General features: G+C 51.6%; 1 protein-coding gene across 4 annotated transcripts; it reads right to left on the reverse strand.

Annotated features, from left to right (window-relative positions):
* Window positions 1–25,566, reverse strand: RAB7B (RAB7B, member RAS oncogene family). Of its 4 annotated transcripts, none has more exons than XM_040462368.1 (6): window positions 25,362–25,566; window positions 17,028–17,096; window positions 16,160–16,286; window positions 15,195–15,410; window positions 9,449–9,660; window positions 1–2,155 (listed from the first exon to the last, which is right to left on the reverse strand). In XM_040462368.1, the coding sequence occupies exons 2-6, from the start codon at window positions 17,078–17,080 to the stop codon at window positions 2,140–2,142; spliced, it is 624 nt and encodes a 207-aa protein (XP_040318302.1). In that variant the 5' UTR covers window positions 17,081–17,096; window positions 25,362–25,566; the 3' UTR covers window positions 1–2,139. The 4 variants fall into 4 exon arrangements, with proteins under 4 accessions (XP_040318302.1, XP_040318304.1, XP_040318300.1 ...); XM_040462370.1 differs by lacking the exon at window positions 25,362–25,566 and adding an exon at window positions 20,571–20,709 and having other exon boundaries at window positions 9,535–9,660; XM_040462366.1 differs by lacking the exon at window positions 25,362–25,566 and adding an exon at window positions 20,571–20,709.
* Between the last annotated feature and the right edge of the window lie 2,135 nt (window positions 25,567–27,701).

A 27,701-nucleotide genomic window follows, 5' to 3' on the forward strand; every position in this document is an offset into this window, starting at 1 on the left:
TAAAAAGAAAGGAGGACACATTTATTATTTGTCGCACACGTTTTGAAACAGTTCACACATCCATTGGTGCTGCATACACAGGATACAGAAGCCCAAACGCCACACATCCCATCCACGGTCCGATGCACTCCCAGGAGAGCCGTGTGAGGTGTAGAATGCCACTCCCAGGAAGGACACAGAGACGGCGGCGTGCTCCCAGCCACCTGCTCTCTGCCAGATCCGTGCCGCTGCCCGGGATGAGCCAGCCCTTACTCCACAGCTGGGTGGGCAGACGAGGCTCCCCAGACTCTCCTGCTGACCCCTTCACCCCTGCAGGATCCCCTGCCTCTGGGAGTATCTTCAGAGTCAGATGCCATCAGAAGTCCTGGGCTCACGTCCCAGCTTTGCTCGGAGCTCAGGGCCAGATACGTCTGTGTAGACAGGAGACTTCCATGGAGGGCATGGATGTGGCTTGGGAGCCTCTGAGTGGTCATTTTGCCTACCCTCTTCAGGCTGGGTCCTGTCTATGCTATCTGTTGCCGGAAGAATCTGCAGGGAGAGGGAGTCCGTGAGTTTTCCAGGTCCCTCAATTCTAGCATTTGTCACTTATGTGGATTTCTTGCCTGAATCATTGATGTTACAGTTTTGGCTCAGTTCTTACTAGCTGTAAGAAATTGGGATTCTCCTGCCCCATAAATCTCGCAGGACCAAACATGCCCCCAGTCTGAGAACAAGCTTTGAGGATCAGCATAGAGAGAAAAGCCCTTCTTCAAGGGTCATGGAGAAGCCACCGGCCACTCAGCACGGGAGGGAAGGAGCACTGCTGCCCTCTGGTGGCCAGTCAGCAGAGCATCAAGGAGCCACTCAGGGGGCAGGATCCCTTTTGCTGGTCTCTGGGATATCAGCTTTGAGTCCTCAGGTAAATGAGAGTTCTTTCACTGTTCCTGGAACACAGCAAATTTGTCCTTACCTCAGGGCCGTGGCTCTTTCTGCTCCCTCTCCATGGAATGCTCTTTGTCCAGATCTCTAATGAAAGTCATCTGTTCATTCTCTAGTCCTGGGGCCAAATGACACCTCTTCAGGGAAGCCCTCCTGGACCACTTTGTCTGAAACAGCACCAACCCCAGTCTCTGTCCCTTTCTATCCCATTACCTCGGTTGCTTTGTCCAAGCACCCATCTGCTATTTGAAAATATCTGTTTAAATTCTGTGCCTATGGCTTCTCTCCCTAATCGGAAAGCCGGGTCCAGGAGAGCAGGGTCCTCGTTTGTTTCATTTGTCACTGGACCTCGGCGCATTGTACATAGCAGATGTTCAACAATACTTGTTGGAGAAATAAATAAATGCATATCAACAAGAGCAACTGAGATTTAAGCAGAGCTTCTGGTCCTCGAAACCATATACCCTGAGGTCGGCAGGACACGAACCACCCCCATTTGACAGATGAGCCAGCTGAGGCTCGGAGAGATTTAGAGGAGTTGTCTGCGCATCCAGCAGAGAGGAATGAGCCCGTCCTGGGTGCCTCTCCTGGGCTCCCTCTGTCCTATGCCCTGGAGGCGGCGGAGTATCGTTCCAGGCCTGGACAGTGGCCACCAGGGGTTGAGGCAGGCCCTCGCTTTCTGGCGCTGGTAGCCGGGGTGGCCTGAGCTGCACCCTTGTCCAAAGCTGTGCCGTGGCTTTGTGGGTGCGTGGCGGTATGAGTGAGGAAGGCCAGTCCCCAGGAGAACGTAACGGGACTCCAGACACAGTGGCCTGTCTGCAGAGATGTGCGTTCTGGAGCGAGAGTGTGTTTGGGGAGGGCAGGTAGCAGGAAAGCTGGAGCCAGCCAGGGAACGGTGACTCCTCCCGGCCCGAGATTTGGCTGTGACATTCTGGGTTCCATCGGGACCCCTGAGGGCCCAGCCCTGTCCTCACTACACTCAGCCCGAGGCAGGGGCTGTGCTCTGATCTGGGCCCAGCACAGATATGAGGGTAGTGCCTGGGCTGGGCTTGGGCAGACGGGGTGGGGGGGGGTGGGTAGGGAAGGGCTGGTGGGGGCGGGGATGCCCAGGCCGTGGGCAGGCTTTGTCTGGGCATCAGAGCGGGAGACTGAAAGATCAGCAACATCTACTCCTGGACTGGTCTTCCGGTGAGAGCTTGATGGAGTCTGTGAGGTAATTCTCTAAGATGCTTCGATACTGGGGAAGGAAAAGAGAAGTCAGAGTTCACATCCTGAGAGGCAAAGATGCCCACCTGCCTTCTGTTTCTCACTGGCCAACGGTGGTTGGGCTTTTTCGTCCCCTCCCCATTGCGTTGTTAGGAAACTAACAGTGGGGGTGGGGGTGGGGGTGGGGCACTGGTCTTCCCCACCCTCCTCTGTCCTCACCTCCTCCTCCAGCTTCTTCCCAGGAGCCCAGAGCAGTTGGCTGGCACCAATCTCCTGCCCTACAACACGGTCCCATAACTTTCTATTCTCCAGAAGGAGCATGGAAGTGGCCAGTGTCACCTAATCCTTGAAAGTGTCACCTGAGGTGACATCTGACCTCCGGCAGAGATGATGACAACCCTCTCCTGATTTCTGCTGGAGACCTCTCCCCGCAAACACCCCCACACCCACCCTTCGTTCACCATGTCTGCCTCCCAGCCTCCCCCATGGCCACCCCTGGCACCTGAGAAGCCCAGTCAATTCTCTGTCCTCCCCCAGATAGACTCAGCCTTTCCACTGGGCCTATTTGGCTCTTTGCTACCTTCCCAAACCCCTGTGTCCCAACAAAGCTGGCCACTTCTCTCCCAGGACCTCTTGGCTCAGGGTGAGGCTGGGGTGGGGCAGGGGGCCCTTCCTCCAAGAGATGAATACTAGGGCTAAAGGGTCTCTTCTTAAAGGGACCCCATGTCTTTATTCTGCCCGGCTCTCACCAGTCACTGGGCTTGGTATCCATGCTCCCCCACAGCTGGTATCGTGTGGGTCAGTGGCCCTCACCGAGCAACACCCATTACCACTGGTGAATGTCACAACCCTGTCCCAGGAGATGGCATCAGGCCTCACTTGCTACACCCTGATGATGGTAGCTCCTGAGACACAGGAGACGGTCCCCTGATGCCCCATGACTGAGGGGTCATTTAGCCTCACATGCAGAGGTCATGGTGCGGGGCCTGGGATCCAGCCCTTTTTCATATAGTTTGTTTCCTGAAAGTCCCTGTTTCTCGGTCCTCCCAGGTTGGGTCTCAGGGCCTCCTTAGTCAGCCTCGGTGATGGGCCTTGAGTATCGCTCAGCAAATTATTATATTATTTTTTAATGTTTATTTATTTTTGAGAGTGAGAGAGCCAGAGCATGAGCCAGGGAGGGGCAGAGAGAGAGGGAGACACAGAATCTGAAGCAGGCTCCATGCTCTGAGCTGTCAGCACAGAACCCGACGCGGGGCTCGAACTCACAAACCGTGAGATCATGACCTGAGCTGAAATTGGCTGCTTCACTGACTGAGCACTCCCCCTCAGCAAATTATTTAGAGTTATTAGAATTTATATATATTTATTTTAACAGGAAGGATGAGTGCTGGGGGTTGGGGGGCAGTGTATGCCCTCCAAATGAAGGTCTATCTCTCTGGAGATGTCCCCACACCCCAGATTGATCTCCCCTTCTGCTGGGGAGGATCTTAGCCCACCGATTACAAACCTGACCCAGGGCACCCCAGGGCTTCCCCGGCTCTCACCCTGGGAGAGCAGAGTCCCACCCAAGGAGCCTGAGAAGACAAAATGGGGCCAGGTGGCTCCTTGTCCCCAGCACCTCCCATGCCTGGTGTGTGGGCTCCAGCCTCTGCAGCCCTGGACGTGTCCCGTCCTCCACCTGGACCCTGCCGCTGCGTGCGGGGCCCTCTCACTCCACGGAGCTGATGTGGTTAAAATCCCGACACTTCCGGATCTCCCAGTGAGGGACAAGGGAGGGCAGAGCATCACTGTCTAAGCCCCTTTTACCCTGGTGACCCAACTCTCCCTGAAAGGCAGGTTTGGGAAGCATTCTCTGTTTTGTCCTTTGTGGGTCCCTCTGTCATCATTCAAGCCAGAGACCATGACCAGGATCAGGAACTTCCCTAACTGGGTCTTTGGACCCTGGGGGCAGGACTGTTGCTTCATCACCCCTGAGTGTGCCCCCCCCACCCCATGTCCACCCAAGGCCCAGCGGGGGGCCCCAGGGCCCCTCATGAACAGAAACCGTGCCATTGTCCGCAGCACCAGCCTGCAGGGAAGGGGGTGTGGGGCCTCCCGAGCAGCCACAGAGTTTCCTGAGCTCCTCTGCACTCTTTCTAGATCTTTCTAGATTCGCATGGGGTTCTGCCTCTGGAAGGGGTGAGAAACTTCCTCACTCATTACACTGGAGAAGCCTGAGGCCTTCACACCGGCCTTCTGAACCCGATAACATTCACACGTCCCCAGGTCCAGATCACCCGAGTGCTTCCCATCTGTGACACCATTGCAGGTAATAACGGCGTCATCTCGCTCCTCGGATTTCCCACAAAACTTCTAAGCAACCAGCGGGCCATAATTGGGTTTCCTGTGTAGCTCTTTTCTCCAGGCCTCTGTCCTCTTGGCCGGATGTGCATCCCAGTGCAGAGCAAACCGGAAGTGTCCTCACGTGTGCACCTACTGCACCTAAGGGATGTGACTGTGCCGGCCTGTCCCTTCAAGCCTGGTCGCCTCTGTGGACCTGCCTTTAGACCCTGCATCTGGAGGACCTCAGAAAGGTCCTGTGATTCCACCAAGCTTACCCGCTAGCCAGCCCGCTTCCCTCCTGGGCATGGCGATTGCGTCCTTCCCCAGTTACCCCTCAGGAGCCGGGCCTCCATGCTGCAGCTCATGCCACAGGGGAGGGCCTGACAGCCCCAGCAGGGATGATATTACCAACTTGGTAAGAGCAGAATCTCATCCGTGCCAATCCCCTTAAGTAGGTGGTGTCCCTTCGTATCATATTTTGGAATAACTAAGTATCCTAGTCCTTGAAAGCGGCCAGACTGGGGGGCGTATGGGGGGCTCGGTCGGTTGAGCGTCCGACTTGGGCTCAGGTCACGATCTCACGGTTCGTGGGTTCGAGCCCCGCCATCGGGCTCTGTGCTGACAGCTCGGAGCCTGGAGCCTGCTTCGGATTCTGTGTCTCCCTCTCTCTGTGCCCCTCCCCTGCTCACATCTCTCTCTCTCTCTCTCTCTTTCAAAAATAAATACACGTTAAAAAAAAGAAAAAGAAAGTGGCTAGATTGGGACCGTAAAGTAACCACCTACCATCTTTCCTTTCAAAATGTTCCCCGAGTACCTATTCTGGTGCCATGTTCACAAATCACTCCAACCAGAATTCACTGCAGAGCTCAGGCATTTCAAGGAAGTGTGGATGTCATGTGGCCCGTGGACTGAGTGCATCACCCCCTTCCTCCCGTGATGCTCCTGCTTTTCCCTCTCTTCTCTCGCTTGGTCCTGAGCATTCCATCCGAGCGATCGTGCATCTGACTGCCAAGCTGAATAGCTCCCGATTCCTTCTCTCCTACATTCAACCATCATGAGCCCCTGAGGCTCTACCTCCAACGTCTGTTCAGTCCACCTTGTCCTGCCATCTCCATTCTCTCGGGCTTGGGTTATTGCAGTACCTTCCCAACCACCCACTGAGCCCATCTTCCATGAAGCAGAAAACTCCCTTGCTGAAAACCCTTATACACAGCTTCCATTTTAAAACAGCTACCTTCGGTCTATCTATCTATCTATCTATCTGAGAGAGGGTGTGAGTGGGGGAGGGGCAGAGAGAACGGGAGAGAAAACACTGGAAGCAGGCTCCGGGCTGTCAGCATGGAGCCCAGAGTGGGGCTCTAACCCAGGAACCCTGAGACCACGACCTGAGCCGAAACCAAGAGTCCTATGCTTAACCGACTGAGCCACTGAGGCACCCCCAGCAACTTTTTACTTAGTGCTTTCTCTGTACTAGGAATTGTTTGACTTGGTTCTCGCAACAACTCCATTAGGAAGATATTATTTGTACTTTAAAGAGAGGGAAGTGGTGGCTTAGGGAGGCCGTGTGACTTGTGAGTCAGAGGGGGAGTCAGGATTTGCAGTCAGATCTCCCCGGCTTCAGAGCCCCAGGTCCTCCCACCCCAGCCTGGGGCTTCCTCCCCTTGCCGCCTCTCACATCTCCCCTCAAACCCTCCAGCACCGTGAGCACGACACCTCCCTGGGGAGGAGGGGAGAGGCCCTTGCCGGAAATGTCTTTGAGAACTCATCTGACCTCACGACACAGGTGTGCAAACTCCAGTTTCCCTTTAAAAGTGCACGTGCTGGGGCGCCTGGGTGGCGCAGTCGGTTAAGCGTCCCACTTCAGCCAGGTCACGATCTCGCGGTCCGTGAGTTCGAGCCCCGCGTCGGGCTCTGGGCTGATGGCTCAGAGCCTGGAGCCTGTTTCCGATTCTGTGTCTCCCTCTCTCTCTGCCCCTCCCCCGTTCATGCTCTGTTTCTCTCTGTCCCAAAAATAAATAAAACGTTGAAAAAAAAAATAAAATTGCACGTGCGTTTTACAGTCTATGCTCTAGTAATAACGGTTGTTCTGTTTTAATGGGAAAATATTTCTCCTCCACGTTTCTAAGGAAAAGGCACACCCTGCGGGGCTTCAAGGTGCCAGGTGAGCCCCTGTGTGCCTCGGGTCCAGCAGTGCGGTCTGGACGCCATGCGCCCGCTGCGTGAAGTCCAGGCGCTTGGTGGGGGCTCTCTGAGCCTTCGTGATCCGTGCTGTTGACCTTGTGGGCCTCATCGCTCGCCCCACACCCCCACTTTCCTGCATGCCACATTTCCTCCTCTTACAAATGGACCCACAGTTGCTTCCTCACGTGAGCCCTGTGGATTGGTGCCTGGGCCTCTGGCCATGCCCTTCTCTCTCTCCTTCTCCTGTGCCTGCCCCTCCCCCACCTTCCCGTGGCCACCGGCAAACTGTGCTTTGTCTTTCAACACCCAAGTCACAAGCCACTTCTCTGGGGACCATCCTTGCCCACCCTCGCCACCAGCCACCACTGAGTCATCTCCATGCCTTGACTTTGCCCCCTCTGTGGCACTTACCTCTGTGACAACCTGTTTGTGAATATCTTACTCCTCTACCTGACCTTAGAGCCCCTGAGGTCCGTATCTCCAGCCCTAGCCTGATAACTCAAGAAATGTTTATAGGATTGCATTATTTCCATCTTATAGATGAGGAAACTGAGGCTCAGAGGAGTCATATGCCCAGGGGTCCACTCAAAAACACCAGGGCAGGATTCAAATGTAGGTCAGTTTCACTGTGGATACCATACTTGTGACTTCTAGACTTCTCATCAGTAAGTTTCCCCCATCAACGTGAGGGACTGACCTAGGGTTGCTCAGCCACTCTTTTGCCAAGTAGGATGGATATTAACAACAACAACAACAACAGGGGTGCCTGAGTGGCTCAGTCTGTTGAGCGTCTGACTCTTGGTTTCCGCTCAGGTCATGATCTCGTGGTTCATGAGTTTAAGCCCCGCGTCGGGCTCTGGGCTGGTGGCCAGCACAGTGCCTGCTCTCTCTCCCTCTCTCTGCCCTTTCCCTGTGCTCTCAATCTCTCTCTCAAAATAAATGAACAAACATTACAAAAAATAAAACAACAACCAAGCAGACAAGCTTCATAAAGTGGACACAGCAAGAAAGATGTAACTTTAAGAATAAAGGACACTCCAATCGACAGCTGACTGGATAAAGACGTGATATATATATATATATATACACACACACACACATACACACAATGGAGTATTACTCGGCAATCAAATAGAAGGAAATCTTGCCATTTGCAACAACATGGATGGAACTAGAGGGTATTATGCTAAGCAAAATTAGAGAAAGACAAATATCATATGATTTCACTCATATGTGGAATTTAAGAGACAAAACAGATGAACATAAGGGAAGGGAAGCAAACATAAGATGAAAACAGAGAGGGAGACAAAACACAAGAGACTCTTAAATACGGAGAACTGAGTGTTGCTGGAGGGCTTGTGAGTGGAGGGATGGGCTAAACGGGTGATGGGCATTAAGGAGGACACTTGTTGGGATGAGCACTGGGTGTTATACGTAGGGGATGAATCAGTGGATTCTACTGAAATCATTATTGCACTCTATGCTAACTAACTTGAATGTAAATTTAAAAAATAGTAAAAAGAAGAGAACAAAGGACACTCCTTCTTCAGAAAGGACAGATGCTGACCACACACAGACACTGGCTGTGGGCCGATGGAACTTCTCCGTGACTCAGCATTTGGCAATCACTGTTCTGTGTTGGTGCAGGATCATTTATCACCTCTCACCATACAAGGTCAAACAACCTTCTTCAGTTTCCAGGGGAGTGGCATGAGCAGGCACATCTGTGGCTTGAGAGCCAGCATTACAGGCTGTATCATAAAAGCCACAGCCCTCGGTCATGTGCTCGAGACGGACATCCCCTGCTTCCTTTCAACATGAGACAGTGAGGGCTGGGGGCCGGGAGGGGAAGCATACAAATATAGCCTGTGTCCGGCCAAACCCTGCGATTAAGGCTTCTCCCTGGGCAGCCTCTTGGGGGTGGGTGCTGCCTCTCTCCTTGGTGGACGACCGCAGACGGGGCCACGGGGCACTTCCGTCCGGGGCAGCTGGCAGCACGGGGCCAGGCCGCCGGTCGACCTCAATGACGGCAGGCACTTCCATGTCGGGGACACGCCCCATCTCCCATCCTCCTTTCTTCAATTCAAAATCATTGCTGTGATGAGCTTTCCCCCTCTCTTGAGAAGCCCACCGTGATTAAATGTGGCAGAAGAATGAGACAAGCTGAGCCCCTCCCTGTGCCAATGACTCGAACCCTTCTCTGAGTTTCCAGACTCCATACTGGAAGGGGAAGAAAACCCTGTTACTGCTTCCAGGCAGCCTTCCCTGATCTTCCCCTTGTCCCCCTTCCCATCCCTCACAGCTGGGCTGCGTGCCTCCCCTCCCCCTGCCGCTGGGGCCACCTCACCAAATCCTTTCATGCCATGCACCTGTACGGTAACCACACATGGGCCTATCGGGCTCCCCTCCAGAGAGCCAGGGTCCCCGAGCCCTACACGCTGCCGGCCACAGAGGACACACTCCACACGGGGGGCCCACAGCTGTCCATCTGCTTGCCTGGAGGATGTCAGCCACTCCTGCAGACCTGATCGTCCATCTGGACAAACGCTCGGCGCTGTGGGGCCTCTCTCGCCAGTCAGGACTGAACTAGACCATCAGCTCCCAAACCCTCCCTACATTGGAATGTCTCCGGGGGAGGCACAGAAGCGTGTATTTTAGAAACTCCACAAGGGATCATCAGCCGGACCGAGGGACCACTAACTATATAACCCAAGGTAGGTTTAGACTTCTGGCGCTCTGGGGTTCCAGAACCAGAGCACTGCCGAGCCCATTCAGCAACTAATCGAGACGATGAGCCGTCCAGTCCTACCCGCATCCCTACCTGAGTCCAGTGTGTTGTTCTCTGAAGCTCCCCAGTTTCCCATCCTCGGGGCAGCCCTGGAAGATGATACCACCATAGCCACTTACCCTGGACAGAGCCCGGCTGGCCAGCATCTCGAAGGCTTGTACCACGTTGATGTCATTCTTGGCACTGACTTCAAAGTAGGGGATGTCTTTCTCTTTACACCAGCCCTGGGCTACCTCCTGGGGCACCTGAGTGAGGGGAAGAAATGATCGCTGTATGTATCGCCATGGCCACCGTCATCGTATCGCCCTCTCTCATTACCACCCTCGTGTCTCGCCATCCCCACTACTACTCCCATTTATTGAGAAACTTCCATGTGTCTGAAATTCCACATGTGTTATTTCTTTTTTTTTTAATTTTTATTTTTTTACCTTTATTTATTTTTGAGAGACAGAGAGAAACAGAGCACAAGTTGGGGAGGGGCAGAGAGAGAATGGGACATAGAATCCGAAGCAGGTTCCGGGCTCCGAGCTGTCGGCATAGAGCCCGATGCGGGGCTCGAACCCATGAACCGCGAGATCATGACCTGAGCTGAAGTCGGACGCTTAACCGACCCGGGAGCCCCTCACATGCGTATTTCTTAACGTAAATCTATGAGGTGGGCTTTTGTGAGCTCTGTTTTCCAGATGAGGAAACTGAGGACTGGAGAATATAAACGTGCTCAGAGTGTGTGGGGTTGAGCAGGATTTGAACACAGGCTCGGCAGAACGAGAGCCCAATGTACTATATGCTGCTTTCCTAAGGCTCCTTCTTCAGTCTCTTTGTAAGATAAACATGATAGGCACTAGCCGGGGTGGAGGGCTTCCTTCCCCTGGGCTGGCTCACCAGGGCCCATGCCCAGGAGGTCTGTTGCTGAGCAGAGACTCAGGTCCTTGCTAACCCTCCTTCCCCAGGGTAGAGTCCGAGGAACAGTTGATAAACCAGATACTGTGTTAGATATCTTGTCATCTTCACTCATTCAATCCTCCCAATGACCCTGTGAGATGGGTCTTATCGGCTCAATTTAGAGATCGGAACACTGAGGCTCAGAGAGGTTCAGCGATTTGCCTCAGATCACACAGCTGAGAAAGGCAGAGCTGCAATGCAGTCCAGCTCAGAGCTCCTGTGGCATGGGCACTGCCCTCTGCAGGGCACTGCAGGAGAACGGTACCCTTTCTCCCTCTCCCACTGGACCATTGATTCCTTGAGCTCAGGCTCACGGTCTCCTCAGCTCTTGGCCTGGCAGTGTGGGCCACTCAGTACAGGCAGAATGAGTACATCTCTACCCGAATGCAAATGGCTGATCAGAGTTTGATAGCGCTGGTTTGGAAAACTCCTGAGAGCCCTGGGAGTTATTTCCAAAGGCAATTGGAACCATTGACTTTAATCCCTAATGAATTATTTCAGGGAGGAGGAAATGGCCATATATGGAACACTGGCTGTGTTTGGTACTTTGTAGTCATGATTTCATTGTGCTTAAGGGAGCCAGGGTTTTTTTTATCATGAAGAAAGGACATTCTGCCCCTCTCCCAGAAGACAGCACAGCCAGGGGGGCAATCAGAGAATGCCTCCCTCCTGCAGGTCTTAAGGATGACTATCTCATTGCGATTAAAGGACGCGTGACTGTCTCGGCTCCCTGGTCTCAGGAGTGGCGGCAGCACCGGAGGCTCATGGTGGCCTCCCACAGAGCCTCTGTTGACACCAGTATTGCCTGGCACTGGGAGGCTCGCCTTGGGAGACTGGAGGGTGCAGCCCCTTAGGTCGACTAAGCAGCCTGCCCTTTGGGGAACTAGCTGACACCTCCATACCCCGTGCCTGGGTTCTGGGGGGAAACCCCAGGCCTTTTAGTCTCGGCCTCTGATCTCCAAGACCTTCCTGCCTTTACGGGGAGGGGTCCAGAATTGGCCAGGACTGCTCCCTTCCATGGAGCACTGATGCCCAAGGCCTGGTGAGCAGGCAAGAAGGTTCACAGCTCAGGAACATTCTGAACTCCTTGGAGGAAGCGCCAAGGGTAACCCACAAATAAATAAGTATTAGAAATTAACACGCTGTACCTTGACGGGGCCTTAGAAATGCAAAGGGCTTCCTATCTTTTAAAGTCCTTAAGTGTGAGGACTGGACTCAGGCTTTTCGCTGTGCCTTCCCCCTGCCCACCCTCCACCCCCACCAGGTGATGAGCATTTTGCTGAGCACACCACTGATGTTCTGGGGTTGCAGTAAAAACCATAGTCAAGTGAAAAGAAGCCAAAGGACTCTGCTTCTCCAGGATGTAGGGAGATCTTTTATACTTCATGGCATGAGAAGCAGATGCCCGGATTAGTGCCCAAGGTCACCCGGCAACCGAGCTGGGGGGACAAGGCTGCACCTGCAACCCGCTGATCTCGGCTCCCTTCTCTCCCACTGGACAGTGACTGGGCCTGTCTGGTGCCTGGTTATGACAGATGTTTTATCTCATTTGTCCCCGATCTTTCTCTGTTGGGTTTATATGGAATGATTAAGTCGCGCTCCAAAATGTCAGTTGAGATTATGTTGCAAATTAACATTCTTTTTGTATGCCCCCTTCTCCTCTCCCAAACTGAACCCCAGCAAGCGGGCCTGGGAAGAAAGCCACCCAGACAGCGCTTTTCACTATTTGCTTCCAATTCTTGTTACAGTTTCGTCATTGTCTCAGTCATCTTGTTCTTTCTTTATTTATAAAATAATAGCTCTTTATAATTTAGGCTCTGACTGTGGAAATAAACTCAGGGTGCGGTACTTGGGGACTTGGGAAATAGGAAATTTTTGAAAGCTTTCCTTCTGTTAATTTTGCTTTGGGCTGACGATATATACTATTAACATTTTGCTCCTCCTGTTATCTGCTTGTTCATCAGAGGCCAAATGTTTGACAAAACTAGCTCAATTCGCATAATTTTATTTATGATGTCTTTGCATCTCATATGCATTTTAAGCGACCAATTGTATGAATGTTAACATTAGTGTGTCAAATACATCTGAAACCACTACCAAAAATAACTGAGACTTATTTCAGAAAATGTAATCCCCATGTTATGAATCAGTGATCAGTCAGAAACTGCCTTCCTGAACATAGAGCAAAGGATTCACATCCTAGTGAATAAATCCCTCATGGCATAGGTATTTGCAGAACTGTTCTTTCTAGCAAACTAGTATTTTTTCACTATTGCCTTCTGTAGAAGGAATAGGGATTTTAAAAAATCAAAGTCAGCAATTTCTTTAAAATCATTCTGGTGAGATATATACATATATATTATTGTTCTAAAACCTACATAAACACAGGATTTGCCATTTTAACTATGTTTAAGTGCACAGTTTGGTGGCATTAAAGCACATTCCCGTTGTTGTGTCGCCGTCATCCCCATCCAACTCCAGAACTTTTTACTCATCCTAAATCTAGCAGTAGACTTTTAAACATTTATCTCCTTTTTATTAAGTGAGAAAAACTCCTGTGCTTTCCCAGCTCATCCCTTGGAGAACGTAAGAGGGAAGGTAACGATGGTTTCTGTGGGCTAAGTTTGCCAAATGCTTCCTAGCCATCATTTCCTTCAAGTCCCCAGCCACTTCATGGAATCTGTGTCTGGTCTGCACCTCACAGACGAGGACCCTGGAGCTGGCCCAGGGCAAGCACGGACTGGAGCCCAGAGAAGGCGCTCCTTCAGGTAGCTCTCAGCTAGGCTCGTATGTGCTCACCTCTGTTCAAGTGAGCCCAGAGCATGCCTCCTGGCTGGCCTTCTCTGTTCGCCAAGCCCTCTGCTAAGCTGGGGCAAAACAAGGACATTGGAGGGCAGTGGTGTCCCGGCGTCACCTCTCTCACTCACGGTTCCTCCTGTCTACTTCCCTGCCCTCATTTCATTATTGCTTAGCGTTTTCCCCACCTCTGCTGATGCCTACTCTACCAGCGCCCGTCCCGGGGCTGCCCTGTGGAAGGACGAACTCCCCTTGCTTCCCTCCTCCAGGGTCCTCTGTCACCTCCCTGTCTTGGCTGAGCCCTGGCTTTTCCTGGAGTCTCTGTTCCCCTGTCGCCCTCTCCGGTGGGGGCTGTGTCTACACCCTGCTCACCGCAGACCCCAGAGATGGTGATGAGCTTGGCTGGGGCCTCACTGCTGCCTTCAAATCTCTATTCTTCTTCTCTTTCTGCAGAGCAAAGCTCCTCCCCTGAGGCGTGGATGGTCCCCTCCACCCCTCGAGTTATCACTGGCTCTTTCCATCCTGCTCGTTTCCGTGCTCATCCTGTTGTCTCCACGTCTCAAGGTAGCCTCCCCTGCCCCTCCAACAGAATGCATCTTTTCTCCACTTCAGCTTCTTCTTCCCAGGGCCTGACCCAGGACCTCTGTCAAATATCGAATCTGGTCTCCCATTCTGTGACACAGTCTCCTTCCCTTCCACCTCCTCCTGTCCTCACTCCTTCTGTCCTGCCCTTCTGCCTTGGACACTGCAGCTAGCTGCTGTTCCTCCAAACCTTCCCCTGGCTCTCTTCTTTCCTGGGTGGCTTGTCAGTGCCCCCCACACCTCTACTCTTCAGCTACTCTCGTCTGGAAGAACCTTAGTCCCAGGTCCCTTGTTCCTGGCTCTCACCCCATACATGGCTGCTGGGGAAAAACAATCCAGACACCAGCTCCAACTCCTGGTCTCCTCCTTCAGCTGAGCCCCTAGGGTCACCCATCTGTTCTTGTCTTTGTCCTTGATTGCTCTCCAGAGTAAATGGCAGAGCTTCACTATGAGTCTTGAGACTTCTACTTGGTCCTCTTCCGCTTCCTGCTCAACAGAAGATGGTGCCTCTGATTTCACTGAGAAAAAGTCAGAACCTCATGCATGCATCCGTCCATCCGTCCATCCATCCATCCATCCATCCATCCACCCATCCATCCATCCATCATTCCAAATGATGCCTCAGTTCTATTACTTTTCTCTATTTGAACCATTGTGAAAACATAGTTCAAATATGATGGCTCGGTTCCTCATTCCTTTTCTCTACACGAAACACTAAGACAATCTTGTTCAAATGGTTCTTTTTGGTGTCATTTTAGCTTTGTTTGGCACAAGAGCATCTTTTACAAATTAAGTCTGCCTCTATTGTTTTCTCATTGGTAGGCAATAAGGAAAGAGCTCTAATCAATGCTACTGCAGTGGTAAATACCTACACGAGTAGGGTCCCTGCAGCCATGGAGCAGACCGCTTGCCATTGCATAGCCAGATAATCCAATATATGCCCATGGTAATAAAAAGATATATTACTACTTTCCCAGAAAACTTACAGATTCAAGAATTGATAACTGTGATCCCCTACCTGACCCTGGGTAGAAATACTGTTTTACAGGTAAATTCAAATTCCACCTGCCTACCGCTGATGCCTTAATTCCTCCACTCCCTGTCTCTAGACAAAATTGCTTTCACTTCTCAAGTCACAGCATGCTATTTCTTGCCTTTGCTCATGCTGTTTCTTCAGCCTGGAACCCACCTCCCCTAGGAAGCCCTTCTTATATTCTGGGTTTGAGTAAATGCCCTTTCCCTGTGGTTGCCAAATATCCAAGGTATATCTCCGTCATTTTATTTACCGTAATGTATCATAAGCGTTTTTAAAGTGTCTGTATGCACTACTAGGCTGCAACATTCTTAAAGTAAGGACTGTGCCTGATTCAGCTCCCTATGTGTGGGAACGACCACAGTGCCTGGCACAGAGTAGGTGCTCACGTAATGTTTGGTGGATGAACGAAAGCATGACTGGTACCTGCCGGTCTGCGAGATCAATCTTGTTTCCCAGCACCACCATGGGGTAGGACGGTTCCATCGGAATCGTTTTGGCCAGGACGTCACCCCGCCAGGTATCCAATGCTTCAAAAGACTCCAGGTCGGTGACATCGAAAGCCAGGATGCAGCCATCGGAGCCTTTGTAGAATGTAGACACCATGGAGCGAAACCGCTCCTGTCCACCCGTGTCCCAGATCTGGAGGGGAAGAGCAGCCGCCCCATTGGGCTGCGATGAGTGCCTGGAGGTAGGCCCAGCTGGGTGCCATGATGTCAAAGTGTCCTTTTGTGGGCAGGAAGCAGACAGCCCTGGCACAGGTGCTTGTGGTCCTTTCAAGCACGGGCAACTCAACCCTGTTGCCCGTGTTCGTGACAGTATCTTCGCACTGTCATTTAGCAACCCAAGAGCACTTAACATCTGAGCTCTCACGTTCCCCCTGGGCCATCAAGACAGGCACAGTTATTCTCACTGTTATTCTCACCTGATAGATTTGGACCCTGGGAATGACTTGCCCAAGGTCACTTACCAACTTTTCCAGTGAACCTGCGACTAGGAATAAGGCCTCCCAACATCTGGGTTAGCCCTTCCTCCCCACCCCTGCCCCCCGCCCCAGATCAGGGATCAGCATTTCTTTTTCCTTGAAGGGTCACGTAGTAAACATTTTAGGCTTTGTAGACCCAACTGTCTGTTGCAACTACTCAGCTCTGCCTTTGTAGTGCAAAAACAGTCATAGACCATAAGTAAACAAATGGGCATGGCTGTGTTCTAATAAAACTTTATTTGTAAAAACAGGTGGTGGAGCACATCTGGCCCATGAATTGAAGTTTGCTTATCTCTGCTCTAGACCATTGTAGTTCTTGGTGCACACGGCTGTGCGAGTGGCCATCTAGGGAATGTGGGATGATTTCAGGTATGCAGGCTGAAGAGGGAGAGGCAGAGCAGCTTACCTGTAGCTTCAAAGTTGTGTCATCCAGTATGATAATCTTGGAGAGGATGCTGGCCCCCAGTGTGGTCTGGTAGTCCTCGTAAAACGTCTTGTGCACATACTGGTGGAGGAGGGAGGTCTTTCCCACACTGAAGAAAAAAACCCAAACACTTGTGAACAACACACACACACACACACACACACACACACACACACCCGGACTGTTCTCAGAATCTTGCCGTGCGCCTCTCGCTGCCACCTCTCTGTGATTCTGAATTTCTAACATTTGCAGTCCAAGGACCACAGTGAGCAGTAAGGGATCAGGGAATGGACTCTAGAAGTAAGGACCAGTCCGGGACGCCTGGGAGGCTCAGTTGGTTAAGTGTTGGACTTCGGCTCAGGTCATGATCTCATGGTTCGTGGGTTCGAGCCCCATGTTGGGCTCTGTGCTGACAGCTAGGAGCCTGGAGCCTGCTTCCGATTCTGTGTCTCCCTCTCTTCCCTTCCCCCGCTCGTGCTCTGTCTCTGTCTCTCTCAAAAATGAATAAACATTAGAAGTAGGGACCAGTTCGAATGAGGAGAGAAGTTTGCGGAGAGTGGAGCGTCCCACAGGTCAGGTCTTTCCTATATTTGACAGAGGTGGGAGGACAGACGGATGCCAAGTGGCTTGTCTAATCCACATAGCTAGTCACTGCAGAGTTAGGGCAGACCTGGGACCAGTAACCAGACAGCCCGACTCCCAGCCTCTTTTGCCCATCTCTCCTCCCTGGTGCCATTCTGAATCAGAGAGAGACCCATGGCCGGTGGGAAATGTGCAGGAGGCCTCACTGCCCTTGGGTAGGGGGCTGCTTCCCAATCCCCACACCCTGAGCTGATCTTGGCTTACTCACCCCAGGGCTCCGATGATGATGAGTTTCAGGTCCACCTTCTTCCGGGGATTCATGGAGGGGCTTCGGAGCCTGTAGGGAAACAGAAGTCGTCTGCATGCTGGCCAGAGTCCCATGTGGCCATTGTCACTGAGGCTGGCCTCTACTTTCCCTTCCTTGATGTGCAGATCACTGCTCTGGGCCCGGGACTCAGGTGGGGCCGTTCTCCAAAGGAGATAGGGGACCAGCAATGCTGCCGCCCTCCCTCAGCTTCCCCTCGGGGCCTCCCCAAGTCTGGAAGTGTGGTGGCCCCACAGGACAGGCACATCTCTCACTCTTCAGCATCACCAACCCTGTTTTTGGAGGCAGCCTGGAGCGCCAAGAAGACCGCACGGGGTTGAACAGAGGCCTCGAGGACAGTCAAACCAGCAGCCAGGGGTGGAGGGCAGTGCGGGAAGAGGAGATGGGGGCAGGACAAGGGGTCCATTGTCAGGACTGCCCGAGAGGCTCTGGATGGGAGAGCGCCCCTCCCCCAGCCCGAGGTGTTGCTGCAATCACAGAATCAAAAGGCTCTTCTTTAATGCAGCTGGTGGGGGTATAATTGGTACATGTTTCTGGAAAGCTACTTGGCAGCAAGTATTGAGAGCCTTAAAAATGTTCCTGCCATCCACTTCTAGGAATTTGTCCTGGGGAAATAATCTGAGATGCAGGCAAAGATTCAGGTTCAAGAATGTTCTTCACAGTATTATTTATAAACATCCAACAACAAAGAAGTGGTTAAATAAATCATGGCACACAATAGACTATTAACATGGACTTTTGGAGACTATCATACTAATGTGGGAAAATGCTTATTCCATAGGGTCTAAAAGAAGACAAGACACTGCACTGTATATACGATACCATCACAAATATGAAAATGCGTTCCTGCTTGCATAGGAAAAAGCCTAGGAATAAATATACAACAAACTTAAGTGGTTGATTCTGCGTGGTAGGGAAATTATACAATTTAACATTTGTTCTCTGTGCTTTTTAGTATGTTCCATTTTTAAATTTTTTTTTTCAACGTTTATTTATTTTTGGGACAGAGAGAGACAGAGCATGAACGGGGGAGGGGCAGAGAGAGAGGGAGACACAGAATCGGAAACAGGCTCCAGGCTCCGAGCCATCAGCCCAGAGCCTGACGCGGGGCTCGAACTCACGGACCGTGAGATCGTGACCTGGCTGCAGTCGGACGCTTAACTGACTGCGCCACCCAGGCGCCCCAGTATGTTCCATTTTTAAATAACACACATGTCAAACAAGTATTGTTCCTGTAAGAAATAATATGTTTCTTTCCTATAAGAAAGAAACATGTATATATGCATGTATGGATTTTACATATACATGTACATATTGATTATTTAAAAAGGTTTTTTTGATGTTTATTCACTTTTGAGAGAGAGAGAGAGAGAGAGAGAATGAGTGTGGGAGGGGTAGAGAAAGAGGGAGACACAGAATCCGAAGCAGGCTCCAGGCCCTGAGCTGTCAGCATAGAGCCTGATGCGGGGCTCAAACCCACGAACTGTGAGATCATGACCTGAGCCGAAGTCAGACGCTCAACCAACTGAGCGCCCCATATTATTACTATTTTTCAACAAGCGAAGGCGAAACTGTTGCAGGGGATTGTGCTTAACTGGCTCTTTGGCTCTACCCTTACACGCGTATGTATGTGTATACAGTTCCCAACTCCTGAGTGCTCCAGACTTGGAGCAGGTAGGCATGCTGAGCAAACCTTGATCTGACTCAGCCTGGCTGAGGTGTCAAAAAGGCCAGTTTGAGTTTCCTTGGGGTCCTGGAAAAAGCTAAAAAACGGACGTTCTGAGGCCTTGGTTCTAATTCTCTCACGTTGCCACCGTGTGACGTTGGATCATTTACTTCCCCTCTCTGAGTCTTGGCTTTCCAACTAGAGAATGAGCAAGTTGGGCACCAAAGACTCAAGGTCCCTTCTGGTTGAAAAATGCTTTATCAACTGGAGCTCTAACTCACTGGCCACAAGGGCCTTGCCCGGGGGTGCCTAGGCCCCAGGGACGTAGGGCTGTTAGTGCCCCTCCACGAGCCATGTCGTGGCCCCAGGGTGATTTGAGGCTCGGCTCAGAGCTGTTTGTCCGAAGAGCCAGAGCTGGTGTCACTGGGCCTTCTGCGGTAACCCAGGAGGGCTGGCTTGGCATGATGGGCAAGACCTCTTCGTGGTAATCTGCGACAGTCCTTCAAAAAATCCCGACACGGTTACTGCATTCCAAAGCCCTGCACTAGACACAAGCATGAGCACAAAAATGGACCAAATAGGAAACCACCCTAAGGAGTCATCATGGGAGAAGGCACAGGCTGAGTGATTACACCAAAGACAAAGCATAAAGCGTCCCAACAGAGGCACAGAGAAAGTGCTGGGGGAATTCAGGGGTGGGAGAGAAGCCTTGAAAGAAGGAGACATGTGGTTGTGCGGGGGGTGATATTTCAGAGGGAGGGGATGAAGTAATCAAAACCCTGAGAACAGGTGAATGGAGAGGGTGGATGGTTTGGAAGGGTGAAGCGAAGGGTATGGAGATAGGAAAGCAGGGAGAAGAGGTAAGATTTAAGGTGGGTCTTGGAGGTCCAACCAAGGACTCGGTCCTCTCATTCATTCAGCAACCATTCTCTTTGCTCCAGACAGGCAGAGGAAGATAATTCAAGGTATTATCCAGGGCTGGCATTTTGTCTTGGGTGTCACCGCTCACAGGGAAACCAGCCAAGGGAGAAGTGGCTCAGAAGCTTGTGAAAGGTACATGTCTTCGAGCATCAGTTACTGCTCAGAATGGGAGTGGGAGCCATGGTGAGCTCTTTCCTAATGGCTTTGGTACAAGATTCCAACCTAGTTTTAAAAGCCAATGCAGTGCCCTTAGAAAGGGAGTCAGGACCAAAGGGAGGCAGGGACTAGTGGGGAAGGAATCAGCACTGACAGCCCCACTGCAGGGGCTGCTCTGCATCCTCTGATTGCTTCGAGAACCCTCCCAGTAGCCTTACGAGATGAGTCTTGAGACTCAGAGAAGCCAAGTCATTCATATCTCATCCAAGGCCATACAGGTAGTACAGGGATGAGCCAGCGTTTGCATGGAAGGCCAGAGGAGGCTCCTCTGTGCCACGTTGCCTCCTGACCTCTTGAGTTTGAGCCCATGGAATCTGTGTGCATAGGATCTGGGGTGCTGGGCTCCTGTTTGGTGAGCCCCGACAAAACCCTAGCAGAGTTGGAGGAGATGGAGAGAAAGGTGGCCAAAGTGACAAGAGGTACGAACGGGAGCCGAGGGAACGGGTCTGTGGAACAAGAGCTGTTGTGCGAGGATTGACCACCAAGGTCAAGATTTGGCCAGCTTAGTTGGAGGGGAATGTGTTCACACACAAGCTGCCATGCTGGAGTCATATCTATGCTCACGCTATCCTCTAACATGTTTTCCACCCAGCATTGCATAGAGGACTTTGTGAATGTGCAAACAAAAATATGCATATCATTGTGAGGTTAAATGAATGAATACATTATTATAATATATTTACCGGCCGCAATTAAAGGTTCAAGAGATGTTAGCTCTTTCAGGGGCACTTGCGTGGCTCAGTCGGTTGGGTGTCCGACTTCGGCTCAGATCATGGTCTTGTAGTTCGTGAGTTCCAGTCCCACCTCGAGCTCGCTGCTGTCAGCACAGAGCCGGCTTCAAATTCTCTGTCTCCCTCTCTCTGCCTCTCCCCCACTTGCTCTCTCTCAAAAATGAATAAAAATTTAAAAAAAAAAGAAAGAAATGTTAGCTGTTTTATGACGATTGTTAGCACACAAAACAAGCTTGCCCGACTGACACCATAGGTCTCTATTTTACCACTCAAGAACCAGGTATCTAGGGGAGTTTAATTGTTTCTCTCTAAAAACACAGCCTAGAAGTTGTAGGACCCGGATTAGGAGCTAGGTTTGGAATCCAGGCCTAATTCCGCAGACCACACCCTCACCTGCTCATTCTACTGTCTCTTCCGTAAAACTAGGATGAAGATCACACACCTGCCACCAGGTGCCCCTGTCAGAGAGGCTCCGGGGCTGGGTGGCGTGGGCTTGACGTGGGACAGCGCGGCCAACGTGCTTATGAAGGGGAAGTGGGGTGAGGGCGGGGCGGGTAGAGAGTGTGCATATAACAGAGGATCAATATCCACTACCTGGGAAGCTCTCTGCAGATAATCAAAGATAATATACAACATAACAGTGGGCAAGGAATATGAATAAGCAACCCAGAAGTCTTATGAATGAAAAGCCATCAGCTTCGAAAAGATACTCAACCTTACTAATTTTTAGAGACATACAAAGTTTAAAAATACCATTTTTTTTTTACCTCCAGAGAGTGGCACAAATTAAAAAGACTGATGGTGTTGGCAAGTGTATAGGGTAAGCACTAATATGTATTGTTGATAGGCTATGAATAGCACAGCCTTTTTTGGAGGGAAAGTTGACAGTAGCAAAGTTCGATACGCACGGGCCACAGTCTAATTTTAGGCATCTACCCTCAGAACGCACCTATGCTCAAACATACCTTTGTACAAAGACGATTGCTGGAGAACATTGTCGTAACCCGAATGTCCATCAATAGGAGATTCTCTACATAAATTATGATCCATTCGGATTCTGGGATACCAGCTGGCTTTAAAAAGAGTGAAGTGGGGCGCCTGGGTGGCTCAGTCGGTTAAGCATCCAACTCTTGATGTCAGCTCAGGTCATGATCTCACGGTTTGTGAGATGGAGGCTGCACGGGGCTCTGCGCTGACAGCACGGAGCCTGCTGGGGGTTCTTTCTCCCTCCCCCACTCTCTCAGCCCCTCCCCACTCGCTCTTCTTCTCTCTCAAAATAAATAAATAAACATGTAAACGATCAAGAAAAACAAAGAGTGGAGTAATGAAGTAGAAAAAAAAGTGATAATAATTTAAGTAAAAGAGAACATCCCTGAACGTTTTGTACAGCACGATCTCGATTGCGTAAAAGCAAACAACAGCCTTGCTTGTGTGGCTGCATAGTTAATATCCTATTTGTGCTTGTCCTGCATACACAGAAAGTTGTGGATAGATACACATTAAATGATTAATAGGAGGTAGGGAAAGGTAGATGAGAAGCTAGGGGCTATTGTTTTATTTTATATATGTCTTGTGTTAACATTTGTCACACAAGGCTTAGTCGTTACGTAATGAAACAGTATCAAATGTACTTAAAGAAACTTAACATTTCTTTATTTTTTTTTTAATGTTTATTTATTTTTGAGAGAGAGAGAGACGGAGAGTGAGCGGGGGAGCAGGCTCCAGGCTCTGAGCTGTCAGCACAGAGCCCGACGCCGGGCTTGAACTCGTGAACCACGAGATCATGATCTGAGCCAAAGTTGGACGCTGAATCGACTGAGCCACCCGGGCACCCCTAAAGTTCCTTTAAAAAGAGCACATGGGTGGATGACAACCCCAAGTCATCTGAGTGTGATGTCCTGACAAGACAAATCACTTTGGTGTCTGGGGCAGGAGAGGGAGGTCATCTCGTACCAGGGAGTGATCATGAGTTTTGGAGTCAGCGTTTCTTATTCTACCTCCATACATTTGTGACCTTGGGTGAGTTGCTTGACCTTGGTGAGTCGGCTCCCTCATGGGTGAAGTGGGCATCACTTGTGGCTGTGGCTTGTTCTGCAGGGGGGCACGTGTCATTTCTGATAGCACAAAAGGCTCCTCCAATGGGGGAAGACCCAGATGAATGGTTACTAGTTGCATGGGGGCGGGGCAGAGATCTGATTGGTAGCACCTGCCACTTTCTGTGGGGTAGATACTCCCACCGTGGCGGATTTCAAGCTACCAGTGTGGAGCCTGCTCCAGCACGCTGTAGGAGGAACCCCAAAGATCATCTTCTCCGATCCCCCACCCGGGGCTTGAGCCATCTCGACCTCGTTCATGGAAAGACGACGCTGCATCTGCTACCATAGAGCTTCTTCCGTCCACTAGGGGTGGGTTTCTCCTGGGGCCACAGAGAACATGCAATCTTCCTCTGCCACATGCCAGCCCTTCTGAGGTTTAATGTCTTCTCCTTGGTGTTTCTTGACTCTTTCTTCTTCGGATCCTTGTGACTCACCTTGGCCTTGACTCTGAGCTCCCTTTACCCCACTACCACCCTAGTCCCCTTCCCCTGGATGTGCCCTTCCAGCATGCTGCTGCTGCAGACCCCCTACCCCTACTGCAGACTCTCAGAAGGGGAAGGATTTGCTGAGGCTGCTACTTAAAATAGCCTGGCCCTTGGGTCCCAGGGCCCTCTAGGGGTCCCTTGCCCCCTAGCAGCAACAAGGGGGTGTCCAGAACTGTGTCACCGGCGAGGGCAGGCAGCTTGGTGGCAGACACCGGTTGGGCTCACCAAGGAGGCATGTGTAGGTTTCAGACGGTGGCTGAAGTCCCTTCCCACGTCTCTGGGCCCTGCCCTTGGCCGGACTTCGGCCATAGCTGTCTTTTTAAGCCTCCTCCCGCCCACCCAGGTACGTCAGATGCTTCAAACCAGGGCATCCTCTTAGAGGTCAGGCTGAGTCACCACCCTCTACTGTTAAATAACAGTGACAAGCAGGCTTGGAACGCAGGGCCCTGCTTTTAGCCAGCCCCGATCCACCCAGACCAGAATCTGCAGGCGACTCGGCCCCCACTGTATGTGACTAACTCCTCTCCCCTTGTTGCCTGGTAGTACTTCTAAGACTGGAGCCCTGGTCCTGCCCACCTGCCAAAGTTACAGTGTAGCTCAGTCCCTAGGAGCAAGAAAGCCTGGGTTGATGCCCCTGGGCACACACACGTGCGTGCACGCACACACACAGTCACATGCACACCACCCTAGGGTTTGGGGGCCAGTCTTACACGAGCCCTTGGACTTGGTCTGCTCTCACCATACTACTTCCCTTCTCTCCCTCCCCCACTGGCCCCAACCGGGACCCAGGTACAATCTTCGGCCTCGCTGGTAAGGCGAGGTGTCATTTCTGCTGACAAGGAAGAAGGATGAGGGAGACCAGTGAGCAGGGGCAGATGAGAATCCTGAGGCAGGCAGTCTCCCTGCTTTGCTCCCATCGACCCCACTTTCAGTGCCTCTCCTCCCTGCTACCACGTCTTGGAAAACGACAAATGCGTCCACCCTAAAAATAATGGGATTTACAGTCGTGGGAATAAAGTTTGTCTTTGAAAATAAATGATCTATGGAGCACGAAGCTTTATTGCCCTGTGGGAAGGCTCACGACTCTGCCTTGCCCTCCTAAATCCTAGCAGGTCTAGACCTGCTCCCCTCCAGGCCGTGTGTCCATAGCTCTGGTTTCAGGAGGCTCAGCGCTCGTGTCCTTTAAGTTCTTTGGAAATATTTGTCCCGTCTCCCCAAGTAGACTCTCAGTGCCCAGAGGACAAGAAAGTGCCTCCCACCTCTCTATCCCTCCGTAAAGCCTGACCCATGCTGGGAATATTGAATCTTCAATAAACAGTCATTCATTCATCCCCAGCTATCCATCCACCTATCCATTCATCCACCTGTCTATCCATCCATGTATCCATCCGTCTGTCCATCCATCCAGCATGGGTACTATATGCCTACTATGAGTCCGCACTATGTAGGTCTGAGGGTACAGACAAGTTACTATTTCCATGGGACTTGTGTGGTGGGGCATTGACTGACGAGCTCAGAGAAGTTATTTTTATAAATGCACGCTGCCTGGCAATTCTAGGGCACCCTGCAGGTTATAAAATGCCATCACAGTCCAGTGGATTCCTGAGTCAAGAACAGCTAGTTAGTGGCAAGCTGAGACTAGAACCCAGATCTGTCCAACTCTGTTGACTGGCTTGCCTAGCACAGCAGAGCTGTGCCAGGAGACATACTTATGATTTAGAACAAAAGGACACTTTTCTACTCTAGGAGTTTCTCCTTCCCCAATGAGACGCTTTGGCCAACGGGTTCCACCCAAGGAGGTGCCCTGTCGATGTGGCAAGGCGACCTCGGGTGCTGGCTGGCCTTCCTCTGCTGAGCCAGTGGCAGTGTCCTCCCGCTAAGACTGTTGGCCCGTGCAGAGCCGGGAGCCTGGGCCCCAGCAACCCAGGCCAGGCTGGGCTGGGCGGGGAAGTCCCTTCCATCTGGCTCGCTGCCATGCCCTGGGAGTTTCCCTGGTGGGCAGTGGGGTGGGGACAGGGGTTCCGGTTGGATCTAAGCCCCGCGGCTGCCAGATTCTAAGCCTCATCCCTGCCTCCATTCCCCACCTCCCTCCCCAAACCCAAATACCTCTAGGGCTTGCTGGGACAGACCGAAGAACTGAGAAAAACTTTCAAGGCACTTACAGCTGTGGCTGCTTAGCATCTGGCCTCCCCTGAGAGCAGGCGGGCCGTTCTCTCTCTCTCTCTTGGAGTCTGGGGGTCTCCTCTTAGAGCAAAGGTCTCAGCCGGTTCAGAGGAAAAAGGCTCTGGAGCAGAAGAGCTTATTGAGGCCAAGCTACTTCCTTCTGTTTTCCTCCTGTCCCTCTCGTGCACAGACTTGGGAAAGTTGCAAAAGAGGCTGGGCCGGGTGAGCTCAGCTGTGTGGGTGGAGGGGGTGGGGTGGAATGGGAAGCTTGGCTTCAGAGCTCACTCGATTAGGCACCTCTGTGAGAATTGGGTTTCCTGGGAAGCTGGCCCCAGGGGAACGAGGAGTAGAAGGTTCGAGGCGTGGAAGTGTGTGGGTCACAGCCTGCAAGGCGACACGCAGGTTTGGGGGCACCACGCAAAGCCTCCAGCTGGTTTTCGGGACTTCTGCCTGGGCCGCTGGAGGCCACCCAGTGAAGGGAACCTTTTGTTTGTTGAGGCGTTAGACCCACATGTGCATTAGATTCGGTGCCACCACCAGCCTGGTGGGGAGACGGTCCTCATGCCTTGTTCCGACCCCAGTACTGTACACACACCGCATCATAGCACACTGCCACCAACACACACACACACACACACACACACACACCCAGTCTTGTGAGATGGGAGACAAGTCCTGGCATCTCCCCGTCCTCTCGGATGAAAACGTGTGGCTCGGCCTGAAGTTCTTAAGAGACTACAGTGATTTTCAGCAGCGTGAGCATAAGGCTGAGTTTCATATCCCTTTGAGGTGTCTGGAACCATGCCCCGAGTAACAATGGCTGGCAGATAAAAGGGGAATAAAGTGAGGGTTTTTTTTTTTCTTTTTTGGAAATAAAGTGAGTGCAGATGAGCCCGAATGAAATGGGTTACCAGATCCCAAGGGCTCCCCTTAAGGCTTGTAATGCACTGGATTCAGCCCTCCATCCCCATGTTCCTTCTGAGAGGGGCCTTTCCCCCTTGGTGGTCCACTCCCTTAACCACCTTCACTGTCAGCAAGCATTTCCTCATGTTTGAGTCTCTGGTGCTGTCTCATGGCTATTGTCTACGCCTGTCTGGTCAGTGGGACCAGACATCCCTCAAGGGCAGAGCGAGTAACCTTGAACCCCACGCTCGGCCACACGCGGTGCCAGGGACAGACCTCGGTAAGGAGGTGTCAGTGAAACAAAAGCTCCAGGTGACGCTCACTCCCCTGCTCCGATTCGCAGGTGCCCGGAGCGGGGCACGATGATGTCTGTGAGGCGCCCGCTGACCAGGCCGCGCCGAGCTGGAAGAACTCCAGGGCATGTTTTCCTAGAATATTATTCTTTGCTTACTTGGGAGAGGGTGCACCAGCCCACCGTCAGATAACCACTGGTTTAGGACGGCCAATTTGTTTTTAAATTGTCGCCCTTAGAATCGGATCCCCTCCCATATTCTTCTACTTTTCTGAGACCAGGTTTTATTTTATTTATTTTTTTAATGTTTATTTATTCATTTTGAGAGAGAGAGACAGAGAGAGAGAGAGAGAGAGAGAGAGAGAGAGAGAGACAGAGAGAGAATCCCAAGCAAGCTCTGTGCTGTCAGTGAGATCATGAGATTGTGACCTGAGCTGAAATCAAGAGTTGGATGCTCAACTGGCTGAGTCACCCAGGCCCCCCGAGACCAGGTTTTAGATGAATGTGTGTGTGTGTGTGTGTGTGTGAGAGAGAGAGAGAGAGAGAGAGAAGGAGGGAATGAGGGAGAGGGAGGGAGAGGGAGAGAATGAATGGAGACAAACCCCTATAAAGCTGTAGAGGCTAATTTGAGCCCCTTGCAGAGAACAGGGAGAAGTCACCAGCCAGGGGTCTGGTGCTGTGGGCACTCTTGGGGAAGGGAAAGGAACTACCCTCGCCTAGTCCTTATAGCCTCTGAACACAGGCCTGAGACTTCTGGTTTTAAAGGATGTTTGCAGAAGCACCCTTAACACCTTTGAAAGCCCCCCCACCCCCCGCCCCAGGCTTCAGTCCCCATCGCCTCTGTCTGAATGGGTCAAGAGTCAGCGACTTCCCTTCTCTTCCTCTGACACATGCTTTGTGGAAAACGGCAACCTGCCTCTCCCTCGTGGGGGAGGCCCTGACGCGGCATTCGCGGAACTTCCTTCCTTCTTCCCCTCTTGCACGCATTCATCCAATAATCTGAGTGCGGCCCACCCTTTGGGGGACACGAGGTGGACACTTGCAGTAATCAGTGAAATAAGACGGTACCAATAACGATGTGAGAAATGCAGCTACAGGGTTGTGAGGATTTAGAAGATCTGGAGGAGGAAAAGGAGGGATTGAA

Source organism: Herpailurus yagouaroundi, unplaced genomic scaffold, assembly GCF_014898765.1.
Source record: "Herpailurus yagouaroundi ecotype Mexico unplaced genomic scaffold, PumYag 308, whole genome shotgun sequence".
Taxonomy (NCBI): domain Eukaryota; kingdom Metazoa; phylum Chordata; class Mammalia; order Carnivora; family Felidae; genus Herpailurus; species Herpailurus yagouaroundi.

Bases quoted from the DNA above. Each gene is read 5' to 3' on its own strand.
- RAB7B (XM_040462368.1), bottom strand. From the start codon at position 17,080: ATGAATCCCCGGAAGAAGGTGGACCTGAAACTCATCATCATCGGAGCC. The intron at 16,287-17,027 runs GTGAGTAAGCCA...TTTTTTCTTCAG, and splicing joins ATCATCATCGGAGCCCTGGG to TGTGGGAAAGACCTCCCTCC. The intron at 9,661-15,194 runs GTACCAGTCATG...CCCCTCACTCAG, and splicing joins TTGATCTCGCAGACCGGCAG to GTGCCCCAGGAGGTAGCCCA.